At 35.5% G+C, this 20,913-nt stretch overlaps 1 protein-coding gene across 4 annotated transcripts in view; it reads right to left on the reverse strand.

Moving 5' to 3' along the window:
• The window catches only part of LOC105040645 (putative callose synthase 8), a 36,707-nt gene that overhangs the window by 11,130 nt on the left and 4,664 nt on the right, over positions 1-20,913 (reverse strand). For 3 of the 4 annotated variants that reach the window (XM_019849458.3, XM_073254566.1, XM_019849457.3), the window contains exons 10-33: positions 17,070-17,207; positions 16,911-16,987; positions 16,720-16,810; positions 13,983-14,120; positions 13,767-13,884; positions 12,991-13,319; positions 10,721-10,773; positions 10,592-10,652; positions 7,035-7,116; positions 6,900-6,949; positions 6,690-6,776; positions 6,446-6,580; positions 6,257-6,351; positions 6,096-6,180; positions 5,854-6,014; positions 5,596-5,719; positions 5,408-5,502; positions 5,174-5,321; positions 4,952-5,103; positions 3,874-3,980; positions 3,689-3,787; positions 3,494-3,562; positions 3,125-3,311; positions 2,930-3,041 (exon numbers count right to left, since the gene is read on the reverse strand). In XM_019849458.3, coding sequence (XP_019705017.1) covers positions 2,930-3,041; positions 3,125-3,311; positions 3,494-3,562; positions 3,689-3,787; positions 3,874-3,980; positions 4,952-5,103; positions 5,174-5,321; positions 5,408-5,502; positions 5,596-5,719; positions 5,854-6,014; positions 6,096-6,180; positions 6,257-6,351; positions 6,446-6,580; positions 6,690-6,776; positions 6,900-6,949; positions 7,035-7,116; positions 10,592-10,652; positions 10,721-10,773; positions 12,991-13,319; positions 13,767-13,884; positions 13,983-14,120; positions 16,720-16,810; positions 16,911-16,987; positions 17,070-17,207 — 2,793 coding nt within the window. The remainder of the gene's footprint in view (positions 1-2,929; positions 3,042-3,124; positions 3,312-3,493; positions 3,563-3,688; positions 3,788-3,873; positions 3,981-4,951; positions 5,104-5,173; positions 5,322-5,407; positions 5,503-5,595; positions 5,720-5,853; positions 6,015-6,095; positions 6,181-6,256; positions 6,352-6,445; positions 6,581-6,689; positions 6,777-6,899; positions 6,950-7,034; positions 7,117-10,591; positions 10,653-10,720; positions 10,774-12,990; positions 13,320-13,766; positions 13,885-13,982; positions 14,121-16,719; positions 16,811-16,910; positions 16,988-17,069; positions 17,208-20,913) is intronic. The other variant, XM_073254565.1, reaches the window with a different exon arrangement.

The raw sequence follows: 20,913 nt of genomic DNA on the forward strand, positions 1-20,913 counted from the left end.
CCACCAACATTGCCTAAGAAATAGTGATCACGATAACTCAATTGTAGTTCAAACTTCAAAGATGGAGATCTCTGCTCTGTAATCATTGAACCAACTGCCATTTTTTTCACAATCTTCATTAACTCTCATTGCCCCTAGCTTCTTTAACTCCTCGTCACCCTCCCCCCAAAATATCCTCATTGCCCTCGCGCCACCCATCTCCATGCCCTCTAGTCTAACCTCAGACTTAGAACACTTTTGCTCTTACCATGAACCATTGATCGACTGCATTAAAGCATTCTATGACCTCCATCCACCCACAACTCCACTCACCTTGGTTCTCCATCAACAACTGTGAACAGAACACTACCTTACGACCAGCCCAGACTACACCCTTAACCTTGGGCCTTGTTGTATCCAATGTCAAATATTTGAACATCCAATTCCTGATCTTGCAAATACAAGGTCAAAAGGTCTTTCTTTCTCTATATCTCCCTTGCCCCAGAAATTACATGGAAGCAAGCTTGTTTTAGCATCCAAGACTCCTGACCTGTAAAGAATAAAGCAATTTAGGTTCTCTAAAGCTTAATCTGATTTGCAAAACCTATTTTTGCCTGGATTGGAATAGCATGCAATGAAACAGAGAAGGGCTCTCCTTTGAGGATCTCAATTTAAGTCCCCAAAATTATCATGTCCCTCCTCTCACCCAAACCCATAATTTTCTTAGACTCTATCATGACTCTTCTACCCACCATCACTTGAGAAATAGCAATTATGATGGCAGGATTCTAGTTTAGAGATGGAGGATCTCCATTAAATATTTACGTCAACTCCTATTGGCCCCTATCTTCTTTTACCCCTTGTATCCTTTGCCTCTTCATATCCCCTGAGTACTCTTGGTTCACCTATGCATTGCACCTCCTAACCCCATCCTTACTTCCAATCCATTTCACTGCAAATCCCCGACCAGTTGCACTAAAGCACCCCTTTCCTCCTTGCTCTTCATCCACCTACAACCCCCCTTACCCAAGATTCCATTAACAAGTTTGAGTGAACATGTCTAATGGCCAATTGCAGAAAGGCCCACACCCAAGATCTTGCTATATTTGCTGTTGCAAAAATGGACAAGTAGTTTGATCATGCTTCCCTTTCAATGTCTCCTGATATTTTCCAACAACCAAACCCGCACAAGTTCATGCCTCCATGCAAACATACCCATCAACCAATTACATCAAACAAAGGTTCCAAATCCCAGGAAAGGCGGTTTCCTGCTTTCCCGGTTCCCCCATGAAGCAAGACACCTCGTGTCACATCTAGTTTCGCAGCTGCCCCAATCAAGCATCTCAGAAGTTATGCGCATCCCTCTCCCCTTCTTTTCTTTTTCTTTCTTTCTTTGTTTCTTTTCTTCTTTCTTTCTTGCTTCCTTATTTTCTTCCTTTCTTTTTCTTCTTTCTTCCTTTTTTTTTCCTTCCTTCTTCTTGCTTCTTTTCTTTCCTTTTCCTCTTCTTTCCTTCCTTTCTTTCCTTTTCCTCTTCTTTCCTCTATCCTTGCTTCTTCTTCTTTCTTTCCTTTCTTCCTTCATTGCTTTCTTTTTTTTTTTTTTTTTAATTTCTCTCTCTTCCTCTCTCTCTCAATTTCTAGCCATACTATTTATAAAGAAAGTCAAATGGATCAAAACTTTGAGTCCCAAAAGACCTTCCTTCCATGCTCCCTGAATCACAAGTCTCTCCACCCTTGTCATCCATAGGATAAAGTAAATAGTTGATGTCCCACAGGAGACAAAGGCAAGACGAGCAAGATGCCCCATGTTGGTGTGTTTGGGGATCCCGCCCTAGTCCCGATTGTAATTCTCTCACAAGGACGGGATGGCATGGCCAGGATCCCCACCATGCGAGATCTAAAACCATGTCCTAGACCACCATCCTAGCTCTTCACTGCTATCACTTTGAAGTTGAATATTGCACCCTGCATCCATACTCACAATCCTATTTAATGCTAGCATTGCTGTGCCAACTTATCCTATTCTGCCACTCCTAGGAAACCTCTTATTCCTCACACTACCCACACCAAAGACCTCACTACAAGATGGCCAGCAATTTAGCTCCTCCCCTACCCCTACCCCTACCTGACATGTCCAAAGCAACTGATGTGACTTTGCTTAAATGACTTCTACCAAATGCAGGCAACAATGTCTGAATCTGTGGTTCAAACATCCAATACTCATTTGAGAACAGATTACTACCATTCTATCTTTATTTATTTATTCTCTCGCTCTCCCATTTCTTTGATATTTATTATTTGGATCCAACTTTACTTCACACAAACTCAATATCAAGATTGATAGATGTAATTTGAGCTCTCAATTCCTAAAGAACCTGTGGTATCAATTCCTACCTAGATCCACTTCAGGCTGCAAATCTTTGTTTAAGCAAGTGTGGAAGTTTTAGAAATTCTTGCACCAATGTTCATGAACCAGTGGCTGGCTTGTTGAGCAAAAGTTGACTCACAGAATAGCTGGATTAATCGAGCAATGCACTTGATCATTTAATAATAACCTGGCAACGTAGGGAATTAACTCAAAATTGAGAACAAACAATCTCAATCAGACTGTTATCCCATTGTTCACTAAGCCTCTCTATTAATTCCCTTCAATTCTCAATGACAATGCATAACAACGAAGGATCATCCTAATAACAAATCTTGCCATTACACAAGACAGCTCAAGGTGCTCCTCTTATGATTATTAATTTCTAATGAAAGGAAGTGGTCTCTCCATCAATTTAATTACGTAATTCTAGCAAACATGCAATTATAATTCTACATTACTAGTGACTCAATATCTCAACAGAGCTACTAGTATGCATGAACCAAACAACTACAAACCTAATAATTATATTCAGTAGATGAAATTCGAACACAAAATTTTGCCCTAACCGAAAAAGAGCACTACCTGGTCCAGATTATTGCCTGCTTTAACCAAAACTGAATAATAAACCTTGTGAGGCTTACTGTCTGCTATTTCTTCTTTCTCTTCAATGTAGGCAACACGTAAAGATGGAAACCTATGACATTAGCATTTGTAAATGAATAATAATATAAATTTGAAATAGAAATCCTAATAATAATGCAAATAATCTAGGTATACCTTATCATCAAATCAATAATATCTTGAGCATGTGGATCACCAGAAGACTTTTGTTCTCCAAACATTTGACAAGACATGACATATGTGAATTTCATGTCTGCCAGTGCATCAAATTGGGCAAACAATGATTGTTGGCTGTTCTTCTTATTGTATTCTCGTTCAATGGCAATATTTTCTCTATGAATATCTGATTAAGCATTCTTTATCATGTGAGGACGAAAAGATCCACTTTCAATGTAAAAAGATCACAAGTGAAGAGTTCAAAGTATTGTAAATTCAAAGACTATTTACATAAAGAAAATAAAAAAGGTGATGAAGGGAAGTTCTCTTATATGAATAGATACCTCATATATTTAGAGTCAAACTCACCATTATCACTGGCCCTGTCAAGAAATGCTTGTAACCTTATTGCTTCTCTATAGTACATCATTCCTCGAACTAGTTTGTTCAGAGGAGGAAAGAATTTTATGTTAGAACAAGAATTTGAATAACATGAAACTATAACACTAGGAACAACATGTCAACATCTTAGATTCACATTAATAACTGCTACATCTGAACCACCTGTGCGACTTAGTGTTTGCCCACGGAAAGAAGCCCAATATCGAACTTCATCATTGGTCACCTTAGTACCTAAACGTTCCAGGAAGTTTTTCCACTCATCTGAAAACAGAACACAAAAATCATACCACAAGAAAAAGCATCTTCAAGGAAACAATCATGTAGGTCCAATTCTCCTTGAAAATTACCTGGGTATATCTTTTGCATATAAGATAAGATGGATACCCCATCTTCACTTGAATGAAGCTCCTCCTCTGAAAAATTAACTTCTTCAAGAAAGTATGGAGTCATCACACTAATTTCGGGAAAAAAGAAAGTTTAGTCAGACCAGGAAATGTCATCCAAGAAGCTTCTCTCGCTAGCAAGTAGAACTTAAAATATTGTACATATCCTTTAAATATAAAATATCATCGAATTATGGATTGGGAAAGTGGGACTTGATGCAACAGTAAGATCACTCTATCATGACCTGGGTCTCACAGGTTCAAAACATGGAAACAAACCTCTCCTTGTGACCTATGTACATTTGACCCTCTCAAGATCCTACAGTGGTGGACGCCTCGTGCACTAGGATGCCTTATCAAATTAAGGATAAATTTTTCCAACCTTTTCCCCAAAAAAATGAATGATTAAACTATATTCTTGTATCACAAGTTCTAGAATTCTAGTTTTGCTAATCCACTCACTTTTCCCTTTTCAAGTAAAGCCTATATTCAATATAACAAATAAAATGTAGCATTTGAAAAAGCTTTTAATGTGTCGGTGCATGGACATGAAAATTTGGCAATCATTCTCACTGTTTGGGGCAAACTTTTTTGTTTATTTTTCAATTTAGTTATATATCTTGATATATAAAACTAATAGGAAAAGATATCAATAGAACAGACTCTCAAAGCAAAGATATATACCCCGGTGTCTCTATCCAAGGAAGGCTTGTTAATTGTATGTTCAAATGCATATAGCTAAGAGTGAAATGTAAATAGTTATTTCCCTCAACATTTTTGGGAAATTTCAACTCATCGCTTCCATCTTTCATGAATCTAGGATTCAACAGTGCTGTAAACAGAACAGCCACAAATGAGAGATTTTTATTTCTTACACCATAAATGTTTGCAAAGGATATGGTACTTGTAATTTAATTAGTGCTGGAAGCCTCCAGAATTAAAAGTTCCCCTTTGAAATGTGTGGTGCAGTTGCCAATTTTAGTTGCTTAAGGATAATGACATCAAAGAACTGATCATTGTATTTGAACAAAAATCTGATTACCTAAATGACAACATATTGCGAACTCTGGGAGCAACAGGCATATCCATAAAAAGAGAAGTTGCAAAAAACGAGATGCGCCGTCGAGCCTCTAAGTTAGTAGGAATATCCATAGCTGTTTCATTGACAGTAAGCAGCAAAAATAGTCGTTTAACCTGCCATAAAGTAGACAGTGGATTAAAGCAAAATAAACATTTTAAAAAATAATAATAATTCAGAATCAACCTGTTCCTTCAGTAGGCCATCATCTGGAAGCGGGAAACGTATAGAAGAGTTCGGGGCATTTGATGCAAACAACTCTGGTTCATGATCTCTTAATAGGCCATCATCATTCCACTTCATGATTTGAGAACAATTAATCATATCCAATATCCTGTATGAAAATTTGAAATGAAGTCTGCTTTATTATTATGAAACATTAAATTAGAGCAGAAAAGAGCACTTGTTTCTGTATCTCACCTGCGGCCATCTACCATCATATCATTGATCAAGATTTCAACAATATCTTGAAGTAATATGACTACTTTATCCCAATGATCTTTATCATTCTCAAACTGGATGAAGATATGAGAAATAAAACAAGGGATCACTAATGACTAGGGGAAAAGATTTAAATAAAAAATAAAAAATTTGAACAGCTAATTTACCAGTAATTTAACTAGTTGGACAAATTTATCACGTAGAGTTTGCAGTTCATGCATCTTAAAATCCACGAGGAGGCTTGAATTTCTGATACTTCTTTCAATTTCATTGAAAATGGTATCCACAATCCTGGAACGCCAGTTATATAATGTTACAATGATATCTAAGATAAGCAGAAAGTGACAGAATTGATGTTTTGAAAGTAGAAGCAAAGGTAGAAACAAGTATAAACAAAATAATGTAGAAGGAAAGAAGATATCTACCTTATTTCAAGTTCACCAACAACAAGAAACTTGAAGATACTCTTTACTGAGTCATAAAACTCCTTAACAGCACAGAACATGTAATTATCTTTTTTTAATTTTCGGTGGAGGTGCTCATGCTTTCCAACAAAATCTCGAGTCATGTTCACTGCTGTTGAAAACTGGCATTAAAAGGACAAGTGAGTCATAAGGCTAAATGATATCCGATAGATCTGATAATTTTTCCAAGAATAAAGAACAACCTTACTAGCTAAGAGAAACAAGGGCCACCGCACAGGGCCAGAAGTCAAGCCTGATGACAGTGGCATGATCATCAAATCCATCTCTCTGTTGCATGGAAATTAAATTGTTAAACTTTCTAGTCACAGAAGACATTGCATTAAAAACCAAAATTAGCAACTACCTGTTGCTTATTAAGTCCTCCATACGGAAACTACGGATGATATGATTCCAAACTAAAGCAAATCTAGCAAAATCATTCCTTTCAATTTTTGAATCCTGATGCAAGCAAAGAAAAAAAAAGAGGTTATTAACATGGGAAAGGAGTGATCAAATTCTTTACAATGAGTAAAAAATATATAACAACTCTGACCTTAAAAATGTTGTTTTGCAAGAAGCTTCTGAAAGACCTCTTATTTGCATTTTGTGATGAGTGAGGTACAAGAAAAACATTAAATGCAGATGGCAAGCAGTCAAATCTAGTTCTCACCATTCCCATTGTACGAATCTGGATGTGAAAGGTAATTGATTCCCAAATTAAACAGACATCCCAATTACAAGCAAAGTATATGCATCTGATTTAAGCATGCAAACTTGCAGATAACATGGCATCACACCTCACCCAGATGATGAACAATGCCATAAATTCCACCAAATATTGTGCAAAATATAGAATACCATATTTGTGTGTCCATGAAATAGACCTGTACTCAACATGAAAATTGCGCACTTAGTACAAGACTTTTCAAGAAATATGACCATAGAGGAATGGTAGAATTTCAGTGTCCAAAACAATCATTTTTAAGTATGTATTAAAGCATCCTTACCAGAATAATTGGGGACCACACAGCAAGAATTGCACCAGCATTGCTTTTAACTGAGACAGAATAAGATAGGCGGTTATTGTAAACAAGATTTATATTTTATCAATATTACTCTAACACTTGAAATATCAAGCTCACCTTCTGGAAATAGCTCATGCCAATCATATTCGTTTACACTGACTTTCATTATTTGTTTCGTGGGTTCTACAAGTGGCTTTATCTGTATGCATCGTAAGTCCAAAGAATCAATAAATATGGAAATTAAGTGCATTAGCGGGCCAATTCCTAGATGCATAAAGACAGGGCAAGTTTGGATATGTCTGTGCCTACCAAATTGGAAAAATATAGGAAAACATTAAGACTTTTAGCTTTTCCAATTATCAATGATGAAGAGGAGATACCCAAAGCATGTTGACATTAGACAGATATAAAGCATTATAAACAGATATTTATTGAAAACATGATATTTCGTACCAGCCTGAATCGATCGGTACACCCTGTACCATATCCTACCAGCGGGGAACCAGTCCGGTTCAGGCCGAATTTTCGGAAAATGATCTAAACCGGATCAAACCGGTCAGTTTAGTATAGTATCGGCCCGAACCGCCTGATACTGGGCAGTTTAATCCACTTCGGTACAGTTTGGGGCCGATTTGGTCCGGTTTGGTTCTTTTTTTTTTTTTTTGCTGTTGGATGGAATTTTTTTGATTTTTTTATTATCGGTATGGTACGGTATGATACCAGTAGGCAACCGGTATGGGTTCCAATATCGAGTCTGCGAACTTTGGTTGGAAAATAGTATGTCTATTGAAGCATAATATACTTCAAAACAGTATATTTCTACATCATCTTAGTGGGTGACTAGTACTGGTGCTTCTAAATTCACTTGGTATGTATCACGTAATCTGATCATAGAACCGTTTTTCCTTTTACCATTTTTTTGGGGTAGAGGGAGGTGGGGATGATATTACTCATAATCGATGGTCATCACACGCACCATATTCAAATACACAATAAGTTTTAAGAACATACTTGTAGCATTTAGTACTAAAGTATTAGTAAGCTAGGATCCATTAGACTAATGCAATTTTCATCAAATACTAGACCATGAAGATTATTGTGCCAATCGGTAACAAATACCAGATAGCAGTTCTTTAGGATGAGTTATTCAAATAAGAAGGCAAAAAGACATCAACTAAATTAACATGGTGTAAACTCACAAGACATACATTCTTCATAGTTGATTTAACTGAAATTTTGAGCTGCCTAGTTTTAAAAGCATGCGAATAACCGTCATAAGGTCTTGAAATTCCCCAAATACCGAAACAGTAAGGCAGTGGTGCATCCAAGCGGAGGCAAGTGGGGCCACCCCAACCCCTTTCCAAAAGAAGAAAAAAATCTGAAAAATCTCCATACAACAAGTATAAAGCTGATTTTTCAGCCCCTCAAAATAATTAAGCGTGTCCCTCTTTCAAGACTGAAAATCATGCAATGTGCTTATCTTGTAGTTAAATCTTGATCGCATGATTGTATCTTGTATCAATAAGATAATTCTCATCTCTTATCAAGTGAGGAAGCCATATCAGGTTCATAATCTTGGTTCCAGATCCGGTAGGGTATCATGTTGATACAGTGTCGATACTATCGGTATGGGGTAAGTTCGACGTATCGAGACTTATTACACCTCTAGTACTTCGTCCTGATTTGGCACCAGTAAGGGACAGTACACACCGGTAGGGCAAACCTAAAGTCTTAAAACATATTTATATCAAATCCTATCAAAAATGATTTATCAAAAAAATCCTATCAAAAATTAAAATTGTAATCAAATATAGACGTCTGGTCAGCATGCTTCCCAGATCAGGACCCAATCCATTCTAATCCAGTCAATGACTCAATAGGAGGATAGGTCCAAAATTACCCCTCAAAAATCACTAGGTTTCAGCTAAAGTTCTCCTATGGAAGCCCAATGCCAGTACACCACGACAGGTTGCTCTTTATCACAATAGGTAACTTGGATTAGATTTCATGGAGGCAAAGGTCTTTGCAGTGGAATTTCTTTTTAACTAATGTATAAACATATTATGATTGTCTCGCACCATTATTTTTGATTTGATCAGATTTCCTCACCATAGAACCAACCTCTTGTCCCTACTTCACCCACAAGTATGATCCTTGAGCTCACACAGGCTTCTCCAGTCTCTTTCCTCTCAATCACTACAAGCCTATGTCAATTTAGCAACTTAACATCTTTCAATTTTTCAACTATTAATGCAGACAATAAGGATTGTTAAAAGAGATGTATACTCTTTATAGTAAAGATATGTTTATTAAGGAACAGAAGTGCAATTAATGTTGCTAAAATCTTGTCTGGACATGGACTTGGTTTTCCTTGTTGGTAAAAAAGGTAAAAAGATATAAAAACTATAACATACATAAATTTTTGTATTGTTTACAAGATTTTTTATTATTATTATTTATGATTTTGTTTTTGCACCCCCCCCCACCCCCCAAACAAAAAAAAAGGATCAATCCTAGAATGCCCCTGCAATATGGATGTAAGCAATTTTATATATGTGTTTTATTAATCATTTCAAGGAAGCCAAGTAGAGATAGTTTTAGTTATATTGGACTTCTTGAGTCCTCTAAACAAACTAAGTAGCCCAAATATTTACATGCAAGTCAACATACAATAAAAAAAGATAAAGAAAATAAAGAAAATACCCCATAAAATGCAGAAGCCGGTGTACTTGAATCTAATGACATGGGCCTCTAGAACCAAAGTGGGTTCATGGCATTAAATGTCTGTAGCATGCAATTTTAGACCTTAAGTGAAAGTCATCTTTGTTGGTGTCAGTGCCTAAACATATTGCATGATATATTGAGTGTAGAATTCTTCTTTATCCTGCCGACATGGAATGCTTACCACTGGGATGAACAACAATAGCTCATCACCGCCCCCACCGGACTTCTATGTTTTCCTACAAACACTTGTTCTCAACGTAAAATGGATTCAGATATATGGAATGTAGAATTCTTTTTTATCCTTCTAATGTGGAATGCTTACCACTGGGATGAACAACAACAACCCACCAACAACCCCGCCCAACTTCTATGTTTTCCTACAAACAGTCATTCTCAGAGTAAAATGAAACAAGATCTTTCCAACTTTCCTGGGAGACCTTGGAAAAGAATCCTGCAAAGTGGCTCATGCATTTCCCATCTCTACGGTGGAAATTGTCACTCAAGAACCTTCAGCACCAGCAAGTAATAATTCTTAGCCACCTGAAACATTAGTAGAACCACCATGTGACTTTTGTTCATCTTTAGATAGAGGAGTTCTTGCAAAGATCTGACTATAGGATGTTCATGGGAGATCGGCACACAACTTAAAATCTTTTAATAGTTGTTTTTGCATGGCATTTGAAGAAATCAACATTTCTTAACCATCAATCTCTATTGCAACAACCCAGATATTATGCTCCACATTCAGTTCTTCTTTTACATACAATGATTTTAGGTCATCACTTGGTCATTGCATCTATATTAAGCAAGCATCAAAAGTCTCTAGCACTTTGTGTTCCCAAATCCCTTGTTGGTCAAACCTGTACCTTTTGCAGATTTCATATACTAGGAAATGGACAACTAATGCACATTTAAGAAAAAAACACGTTGTAGAAATCATCGTCAATTACCTCAAAATTGTAGCTGAATGAAAATTTGCTTGACAATAAAATCACCCAGAATATTGTATACCTGAGAAAAGGGAGTGTCAATACATTTTATTGATAAAATGATTTTCAACATACAATTCAAAAAATTACTTTAGAAGAGATACTTGGCCTTCTTGCATCCCTCGTCCAATGTACAGTCGAGGCTGCACAAAAGAACTCTTATTGGAACCCATCAATAGATTAATACATTCTAAAACTTCTATATCTAAACATACAACATAATTGTACATTATAAGAGATCAACAAAGATATGATATCACATGCTCAATCACAGGTCAAAGTGCATTCATATCTGAAAAAGGATGATATTAAAATAAAATAAAGTCCTCGGATATAGAACAGTTAATAGACATATCGGCTAAAAGTTATCCTCCCAAAACAAGCAGTATAATAGTGGAAAATAAAAAACAACTCATCAAAAAACCAATAAATCATTGCAGTCCATGCAGCATGCTTTCAGGTTATCTTGTGTTATTCAGGATTGTTCCATGCAGCATGCTTTCAGGTTACCCACAACACAACATATTATTTCACTCTATTTATTATCCCTTCAACAACCTACACATAATTGCATTCTTTAATCCAGATTTATATATTCTTATCAAATTATTATGCCAATGTTTTCCGGCTGTTACGGGACAGACAAAGAGATGAGTCACAAAATTTCAACTGCTGGGAGTTGAACAAGTCACCATAAAAAGAAGAAGGAAATAGTTTGTAAGTATTTCAAGTAATACTGCAGTTTTCAAAAGTTCCTTTGCTTTGCAGGAACTAGTCTTGAACACATGCAAATGGATGGCTGATGACTAGGACTGCAGAATGCTAGATTGCATATAGTGTGTCAAGGTACTTTCTTATTTCATTCAAGAGACTTGATGTCTTGTTGCTCCCGTTTGTTTCCTTTTTATTCAATCAGTTTATTGTGGGTACATAGCTTTGTTTCTTGGCCACTCTATAGTACATACTGAATATCAATGATGCTTCTCTTTAAGGACAGACTGAAGTTTCTTTAATATCAGCAGAATTTTTATTTTTTTTGGAAAAAAGCAAAATTAGGCCTATGGAGCACTCTGCCTGAGCCAAAACTAAAAATGATTTAGGGCATCTGGTAAATAATATCAATGTGTTCTGGATTTGGGGATAAATTATGAGGTATGGCACAAAATAAGTTCTTTTTACAAAATGTTCCTGACTCATGATGAAACTGCTAGTTATTCAATTGGGCACAAAAGTTGGTGAGAAGCCCTAATATTGATGCAACAGTCAGAACAAAATTTTTAAGGCTTCTCAAGACATGTTCTAGTGGTGTACGTGGTAGTTCACTCAAATACCAAGGTTGTCACAATGGATCTCCGATGGACAAATCTGGCTATTTTATTTCATATTGCAGATTGATTTGGGTTGACAGTTCATTGAGTATTGATGCCAAATTTAATGTATGTTAAAGGTGGTCCTTACTTCAGGGTCCACTGCTATTAGAGGACTTCAGTCTGATCATTCTCTTTTAGAAGATGTTCAATGGGTCAGGAAATTTAGTTTTGTTTTAGGCTGACATAGGGCCAATGAAGCATAGGGACTGGGTAAGACTATATTGCGTAAAATATGTTGGGCCCCTTTGGGGCCTTCGTACGGGCCCAAGTACTAAAACACCAAAACAAGAATATGTTGTGTAAAATACATTGGGCCCCACTTTGTACAGGACCAAGTACTAAAACACCAAAACAGGAACACTTAAAACAATATCCTTACTATTCTGATCTCTTTTTAGAGAACAAAACATAAGTTTCAAGACACTACTTTTTGATGATGCATACCATCCATAATTTGTTGTACATTGTTATTTTCTAGAGCTTCCACACCTTAATAATATGTAGAAGCATATTATTTTCTTCAAAAAGGTTACTATTCATATCAAGATAATTTTTATGTTCATGAATATCTTTGTGCATCCGACGTTGCAAATACCAGTGTAGCATCAGTGGTTCTTGTATCATATAAATTGCAAATATAATTATCAAGACCTTAGCAGTCCTTTTTTGATCAAAGTTTTGCTTTAAAAGACACTTTGAGCTCCTATCTTTATATCCAGCTTTTGTTAATAATGACAAATAAATAAAACAATTATATTCAAACTTTTCAACTTTAAGATGAACTAGGAGATAGTGGTAGGTGCTAAAAGGACTGCTTTATTGCGATGACTTTAAACTGTGACTACCACACTAATTTAAATCTTAATCCATCAAGTGTTCCAGTTCCAGTTCTTGTATGTTATGCAGAAATTAATTTGTGATAGTACAATGTAGTGCTTGAACTTGAAGATTAAGTACATGTTCAGGAATAAGATTAAAAAAAAAACTTACTTGAGCCCACCATGACAGAATGTTACACACCCACGAATTTGAGGTTTCAATGTAGCTGCTAACCACAGGAACAAAAAATAATGCCACCCCAATTACATTGGTCACCAAGTATACTGCAACGACAATCATATATGGTGACCAACAAAAAATATAAATATTGCTTTCAGGATGTTTGGTGTGGCAGAGAGAATCTCCATGTGAACTGGCATAAGAAACTGGAAGGGTGACAGCCCATGCAGCAGCAATAAAAAACTTGACCAGGAATCTTAGTTTCTGATTAAAGTTCATTGTGTGTCTTGCTTTCCATGTAAAAGCAATGTCTAGAGTCACTGCAATGAAGCAAATTCCATAAAGATATTTTCACTATAAAAACAATTCTAACATAGATTTTCATTTAAATAAAAAACATAGAAAGAGCTGTGTGATGTCAAAAATACAACATGTACTAAAAATGAAAAAAATCATTAAGACTGAGGCACTAAAATAATCTATGTAGGTTGTGTTTTGTCATGTCGTAGGAAAAGATGGAATGGCTATCCCTACTACTCAATATCCCTTCAATGTTATTCCTGGGTAATGTTGTTTAGCTGCAGTTTTGTTATAACTAGTCATATGTATAATGCTAATGCAACCATTTAGATAATGCAATTAAAAGAAGAAATTTCAACTAGGATTGCACATTCTATAGTTAGATTCAAAAGATAAACTATTAGCAAACTCATATTGCTCTTTAATATATAATGGCTCGCGAAACATAATGAATCAGAGTATCAGACCTTGTATGAGCCTCAGAACTGCGTTAGTTACAAAAATGCTCAAAAGATCCTCAAAGATCATTGGATCAAGCAACTGAAGAGGAGTTTCCAGGTCATGCCATGCCATAATTATCATTACCTAGAAAAATATAGCGAATGTTAAATATCAATAATGGTCCGCCTAAGGAAAAATGGTGAATGCACAAGTTCTACACATCGATAACAGTTGGTTTAAACCTGGAGTGCAAGTACAAAAAATGTCCACATCCTATCAAAGCTTCTGAAAATGTGCCAAAATGATCGAATTTCTACAAAATTTGTCTTCCCCAACCATTTCTGCTGACAAGATGTATTTGTAGCAGCCTGAGTGTCATGCTACCATGTCAAAAGAAAAAAAAAAGAAGAAAAAAAGATTAGAAATACAAAAGCAATTAGTAAAGAAAATTGGAAATGCCATGATTATGATTTTGCTATAAAAAAGATGAAGTTTAATGGTTGGTTTCTTAGTCAAGACTCTCCGCTCATTCAATACTTAAAGGAGATACTGTGGTCGATAAATAATATAAATTTGGGTAACATTTTAATTGTAGTTATCCTATGATCTATTGGGGATTACGATGGATTTTGGTGTAAACAAGGAATGTAAGAATGCGCCCAAGCCTCCTGAAGAATTAATACAACTTTATCTTATGATTGGAAGCTGATTTGAAGCACTGGAGACAGGTTAGAGTCAGGATTATTATTTTTGTTATGCAATTGCAGTCAGGAGTGATGACTTTAGTTGGACCTATTTTTTCTGGACACATTTGCATAGATTGTTAATGCTTGAAAAACCTCATTTAGCGGTGTTATCTAAAAGGTTGGCTTAACCAGGCCTCCAGAAGAATTAATACAACTTTATCTTATGATTGGAAGCTGATTTGAAGCACTGGAGTCAAGTTAGAGTCAGGATTATTATTTTTGTTATGCGATTGCAGTCATGACTTTAGTTGGACCTATTTTTTATGGACACATTTGCGTAGATTGTTAATGCTTGAAAAAACTCGCTTAACGGTGTTATTTAAAAGGTTGGCTTAACTGGTTCCACGTAAATGTCTCTCCCAACCCCACTAGTAAAGAGTTTTTTGTTTTACTAATAATGAGCACGCTGTATTTTTTATTTTCTGAGCGAAAGTTCTGATTTCCTTTTCTCTTTCTCTACATATTAGGAATAAGCAACAGGTGTGAGGCCCTAGGGAGTGATTCCCAGTTATGCTGGGAATTCTTTTGCCTATTTTTTGTTTTCTTTCTTTTCCATGTTTACAGTTTCATGCTTTAACTAAAAGTACTATTGTTTCATGCACTTAGTTATTAGTAGAAGTCAATTAGAGAGAAGGAAGAGTAAAACAAATCATGTTCCAAGGAGATCAAGTATGTAAGAAAGACCATGAAATGCACCAATCCACTAGTCATATAGTAGTGATTGCACGGGTGAAAGTACTGTGACATATGAATACAAATTGAAGAATATAAACAAAGTATATAAATCTAGTATACAATAATACCAAGTCATTCCCCTCTCACATTCAAAAAGATTGAATAGTATGCCCAGAATAACTACTTAACGAGAAGCTTTATGTTAAAGTTGGAAACAACAGAGTGAAGATACAGGGTAGGAGAGCAACTCAAGTAATGATGTCGAGCGAAGCTGGCAAACAATGGTGATGTTCTTTTGTTAGATAAACTGAATCGCTAGAAACATACTATGCACTCCAGCTAGTCACAATCATGTGCAGAGCATACCTACTGAAACCCCAGGTCAGCCTTGAGAGGTTTGTTAAAACCACATGAAAGAAAAAGTGCCAACAGTATTAATATAGTTTGCTTAATTATGTCAGCATGAAACTTAGAAACAAGAAACTGTCAACTGTTTCACCAAAATACATTCTTGTGCTAGGTTTGCTCATAAGAATACCAAGATTCAGGCCGAGTCATCATCATCTTCATTCTTTCGATTCCTGCTAATTCTTGCCCTTGGCAGTGTAGAATTATGTCTTTTTTAGCCTCACAAGAGACTAGAAAAATCACCTAAGTTAGCAGGTTATGGAGCACCAACTAATGACATCATCAACCCCATAAACAGCACTATGAATCAGACATGAAGTGAAAAAAAGGAGAAAAAAGAATATGTCTGTTTTTGGCTCAGGACCATGCATAGTGTTGCGCATGAGCAACATCAAGCCTAGAGATGGTGAGGTAAATGAAACCAATAGTGAGCTAATGTTAGCTAGTAAAGTCATGATGTACCTAACAAGCTCTTAACTGAATTCCATAGCACAACATATATACTCTTGGTGTCAGTCATGTAAGCATGGGAAATGACTGCCAAAGTAGCAAGTATTGAAAAGAAAACACTGATTTATTACTCTAAGTAAAAAAAAAAAAGCCTAAAAAATAGCAAAAGAAAGTCAAGGTCTTCGTGCTAAAAAGCAGTTTTCAATCTGCTCCTTAATAGACTAGATAAGACAAATTATCTCCAGTGAATCAAAGCTACCCACATAAGCATGAATAGTGCACTTTTAGAAGATCACTTGACAAAAGTGACACGAGCACACTTATTGCACCAAGTCATCTATTCAAGAATTGAACTAAACCAAATTTAAAGAAAGCACAAAGAGCCTATTTGAGACCATATAATGTGAATATTAAAAAAGAAACTAAGAAACACAATGTTAAGTATGTAGCAATAACTTGAAAATCCAAAATGTTGGTTTTCAACAACTAATTGAATGCTTTGTCATATTCCTTCAAATGTTATGGTATAAAGCAATTGGATCCCTAAATCTAGCACATAAAAACAAGTGATACATCTAAACTAGGTGAGATGATGAACAAATCTTTAATTTTAGACCCATATATAATTGTATACTAATGAAGTTGCCAGCCGACAACAGCAAGCCATATACATAAATAAAGGAATGTGATTGCAAGAGACCTTAGGTTGTTCACTTTTAGTAGAAGACAATGTACAAAAGAAGTCATTGTCAAGACGCATAGGCCAACCAAGCTTGAAACAATCAACAGACCTGCACAGGTTGTAGAATATTCAAATGATGCAGTTGAGTAATATAACTTCAAACTATTAGCGATACATGAAAGCTAGAACAATAGATAGACATTGCCAACCAGAAATACTCATTCAGATCATCATAATTTCTCCATGTAGAATGGTCAGCAGTCCCATTTTGGTTCTTTTGAGCTTCCTTCATTAACAAAACCAAAATAAGAATATTTGAGAATTTACAAATGTGCAACACTAATAGGGATTAAGAAGTGATGCAGAACCTCATATATGACCCTGTATATTGGAGTAACTACATTATTAAGAAAAGATTCACATTCTCCTCCACCTGCAGGTACAACTTTTTCTCCAGTGTTTATGCTAACAGCACCAGTTAACACTCCACGTACCTCATATGCCATCTGATGCAAGAGTTTAATCACATCAAAGGAAAATAAGAGAGTGAAGAAGACCATGAAACACAAAATTGGAGAAAAAGAAAAAGTTCATTGTACAAGTATTCAGTACCAGAAAGTATATTAAAGAGAAAAATGATCAGCTTATTTTTGAAGTGCACTAATTTTGATATTTATGTTCAGTGCCAATGTTATTTCGGTTATACCAATTTGCATTAATACCCAGCAGCCAATCAAGGTGGAAAATCATCTTAATGTAGTTTCTTCACCTATTAAGTATCCTACCCTATCTATTTACTTGAGGTTTATCATGCATTTCATTTTGTGACCAAAATAATATCAACGGCAGCATCATATCACAAAACAAAATCCTTACAATTAGATATACAAACACAAGAAACTAAAAACATTGGACCCAAACAAGGGTAACACACTAGTCTCATTTGCTTATAAAGAAGGCATTCGAATGAAAGCACTGGCATCTCATGGCAGTGAGCCAGTGACCATGATTATACAGTAAAATACATTTTGCATAACATTAAGAAATGAGAAAGTGTCAAGCAAGTTGATTTGATAATATATAAGGATCTCCATAACAGTGCAAGAAGTTATCATACACAGAAACACAAAGCATAGTTGCATACTCCACATTGGTCTATGACAAGATACAATGTATTGATTCTTTCCATTCATGATAAAGAATAATGATGCAAGAAATCACGATAAGAAGACCATCTGTCAAAACAACTGTAAATTTATCACTTGAGTAGAAGCTCAAATTCACATGTTACACACAAAAAGACATGAATCTGGGATTTCCTAAGAATAGCAAATGACATGTAGAACGTGATTATCAAGGCATGCCCGAATAAACTGTTGCATGTTTTTAAACCCAAGAGATATCCCAAACATATTAAAGTGAATATTTTCCAATGGGTGAGCATCTCATCTTAACAAGAAATTGTAATAAAAAATGATAAAGTGAGATGCTATTAATTGGCCAAACCGCATCGCATCAGATAGTATTCAAATTCCATATGGTCAACCTCCCATCAAATCCTATGTTGCACAGGTTAATCTCATAGTCAGCAGACATCTAATCATCAATCTTGATTAATTTTATCAGAGAAAGATGGAGAAATCAGAGAACTTGCATAATATTTGCTATTAATTCAGCAGGTCCATGGTGGATGTCTTTGAGTTGTTGACATACACATAACAATCACAAAATATTTTTGTCATTCAGCAGCCAGTCTAATTGAAAGAAATTATGTACATAGAGTCTTTTGCCAGAGGGCCAGCCAGTACAATTTCTCCTAAAAGACTTTTGTAAACTTCAAATTTTCAATTGTAGCTGTCACATATATCTTACTACTGTTGATCAACAATATAATATTAACAGATGAGATGAAACAAGGTTAGATGCTAAATTGGATTTATTAGGAAAGCCCTTGAAAACAATACAAATATCAGCAAAATGAAAGCAAAGTATATGTCATGCAAGTTTATAGAAAAAGAAAATGCGTATGATGCTCCAATCAAGATTGATGGACAAAAGATATCATACAGTGTTCGATTTCATTATTCAAGATTGATGGATTGGATTTATTAGGAATGCCCTTGAAAACAATACAAATATCAGCAAAATGAAAGCAAAGTATATGTAATGCAAGTTTAGAGAAAAAGAAAATTGAGTATGGTGCTCCAATCAAGATTGATGAACAGAAGTTATCATGCAGTGTTCAATTTCATTATTCAAGATCTCTTGTACAAAGAACGGAGAAATAGATGGAAACATTAGTAATTAGCATAATTAGAGATGAGATGATAAGTGGAGAGGTACTTCTATGGTGTAATATCGTCATGTGATCAACCATCAAGGTTTATTGGAAACCATGGTAAAGGTCTATAAAGAGGAGAAAAAAGGACCAATAGTGTTATATGGCTCTAGCAACCAAAAACATCCACGAGAACACAATGAATGCAGGAAAAATGAGAATGTTGATAGTAGATGTATGGTTAAACTAGAAGGGAGCTATTGAAAATAAGCATATCAGACTAATAAGAGCAATAGAAAATATGGACAGAGTGACATTGAAATAATTGAGCTGGTATGGATATGTACACCAGAATTTAAGTATTTAACAAGGCTCTCTAATGAAGAGTTACTTGAATCAATGTCAAAAGAGAACATAAGGTAGGACCTAAGGTGGCATGTGGATGAAAGTCATAAGAAAGGATTTGGCAAACTTGCAATAACACAGAAGCTAGCTTTAATAAAAATTATTAGCAGAGGAGGCTTTTCAAAACCAGACCCAAATAGTTGAAATGAGGATGGACGATTACAGCTATGCTCATAAATAGCATTATTACTTGTGTAGCCTGTGACAATTCTAGAAGTCATGGTGCAGACTATACAGGTGTTAAAATATTTGTAATATCGGGATTGCTACTTGTGGTAAGTTTAGAATACAAGAACTCCAATGTTTACTTTATATATCAGATACTGCATGGATGCAAAATCAGATAACAGCATAGCCATGTTGATGCATGGATTTCTACAGTCACACATCAATAAGACTAAATAAATAAATTTGGCCCATCAATGAAACACAAGCCTGATTCATAACCCCCATATGGTCTTGAATTGATGATATAAGATCATCAATGAAATGTAACTGAGGATTGAGTCATGGTCTTTTTTGCTTCTTTTTATTGTAAAGCAGAATTTTAGCTTAAAGCAAATATAGAAAACCATAAGTATAATCCCTTTGTCCAGATAACATATTTACAATGTTCCATCATGGCACCACAGTCATGTTCACCATCCTCCTACTTAAAGCCACATGCATTTTTAAGTTCTTCCAATAACAATTATTCATGAGACTGAGCCTATGGTCAAGAAAATATGAGAACCATCAAGAAAATGACACTACAAAAAACCAAAAAAAAGAAAAAAAAAATATTGACATGCATAATGTCAAAGTTGAAGAACTGTTCTTCTCAACTATCATTTTTTATCATGTAAGTTTTTCACAACAAGTTCACCACTGTTACATTGCCTGCTATGAGAAGTCAATAATTATTATCAAGATCCACAATGTTTCCTTCTTCAGTACCTCTTTGCCCCAAAAGGACCACCCAGTTTGCAAAGGAATTAGACCCCTCAAATTGCAAGGGAGACTTAAGGGGCCACTGCTTGGTGCAATGGTAAAGGCTTCCACTGACAACTGCAATGGCACAGGTTCAAGTCCTGGGCAGCCACTTTGTTTAAATAAATGTCAAAAGTTAGGTTGTCTCCAGTTTGCCCCTCCCAAGATCCTAGGTTGTCAGGTGCATAATTGGGTATGTAGGATTTTTAAAAAAACGAAAAAATAAAACCACAAGGGAGACTATCAGAAAAAAGGTTAAGCTAACAATTGCCTTGTACATCAGGCCTTTAAGGAGTATTTAACATTTAATGGTATGACTTTAGTATGCCTAAACTTATTGAGGGCAATCAAAATTCACGGTTTAATGGAAATGATTAAGTTCAACTATTTCTATTATATTATCCCTTCTCCCTCGGATTCTGCAGCTTTCAATTATTTTGAAGTTTACTAGAAATATGTTTCCTATGGCTGAATTCTGCTTGAAGAATGGAGGAACAAAAAGCATATATTGGTAATAGATGATGACGTTAAAAAATATAGGGCAGAATTTGAAGCCCTCA

Source organism: Elaeis guineensis, chromosome 3, assembly GCF_000442705.2.
Source record: "Elaeis guineensis isolate ETL-2024a chromosome 3, EG11, whole genome shotgun sequence".
Taxonomy (NCBI): domain Eukaryota; kingdom Viridiplantae; phylum Streptophyta; class Magnoliopsida; order Arecales; family Arecaceae; genus Elaeis; species Elaeis guineensis.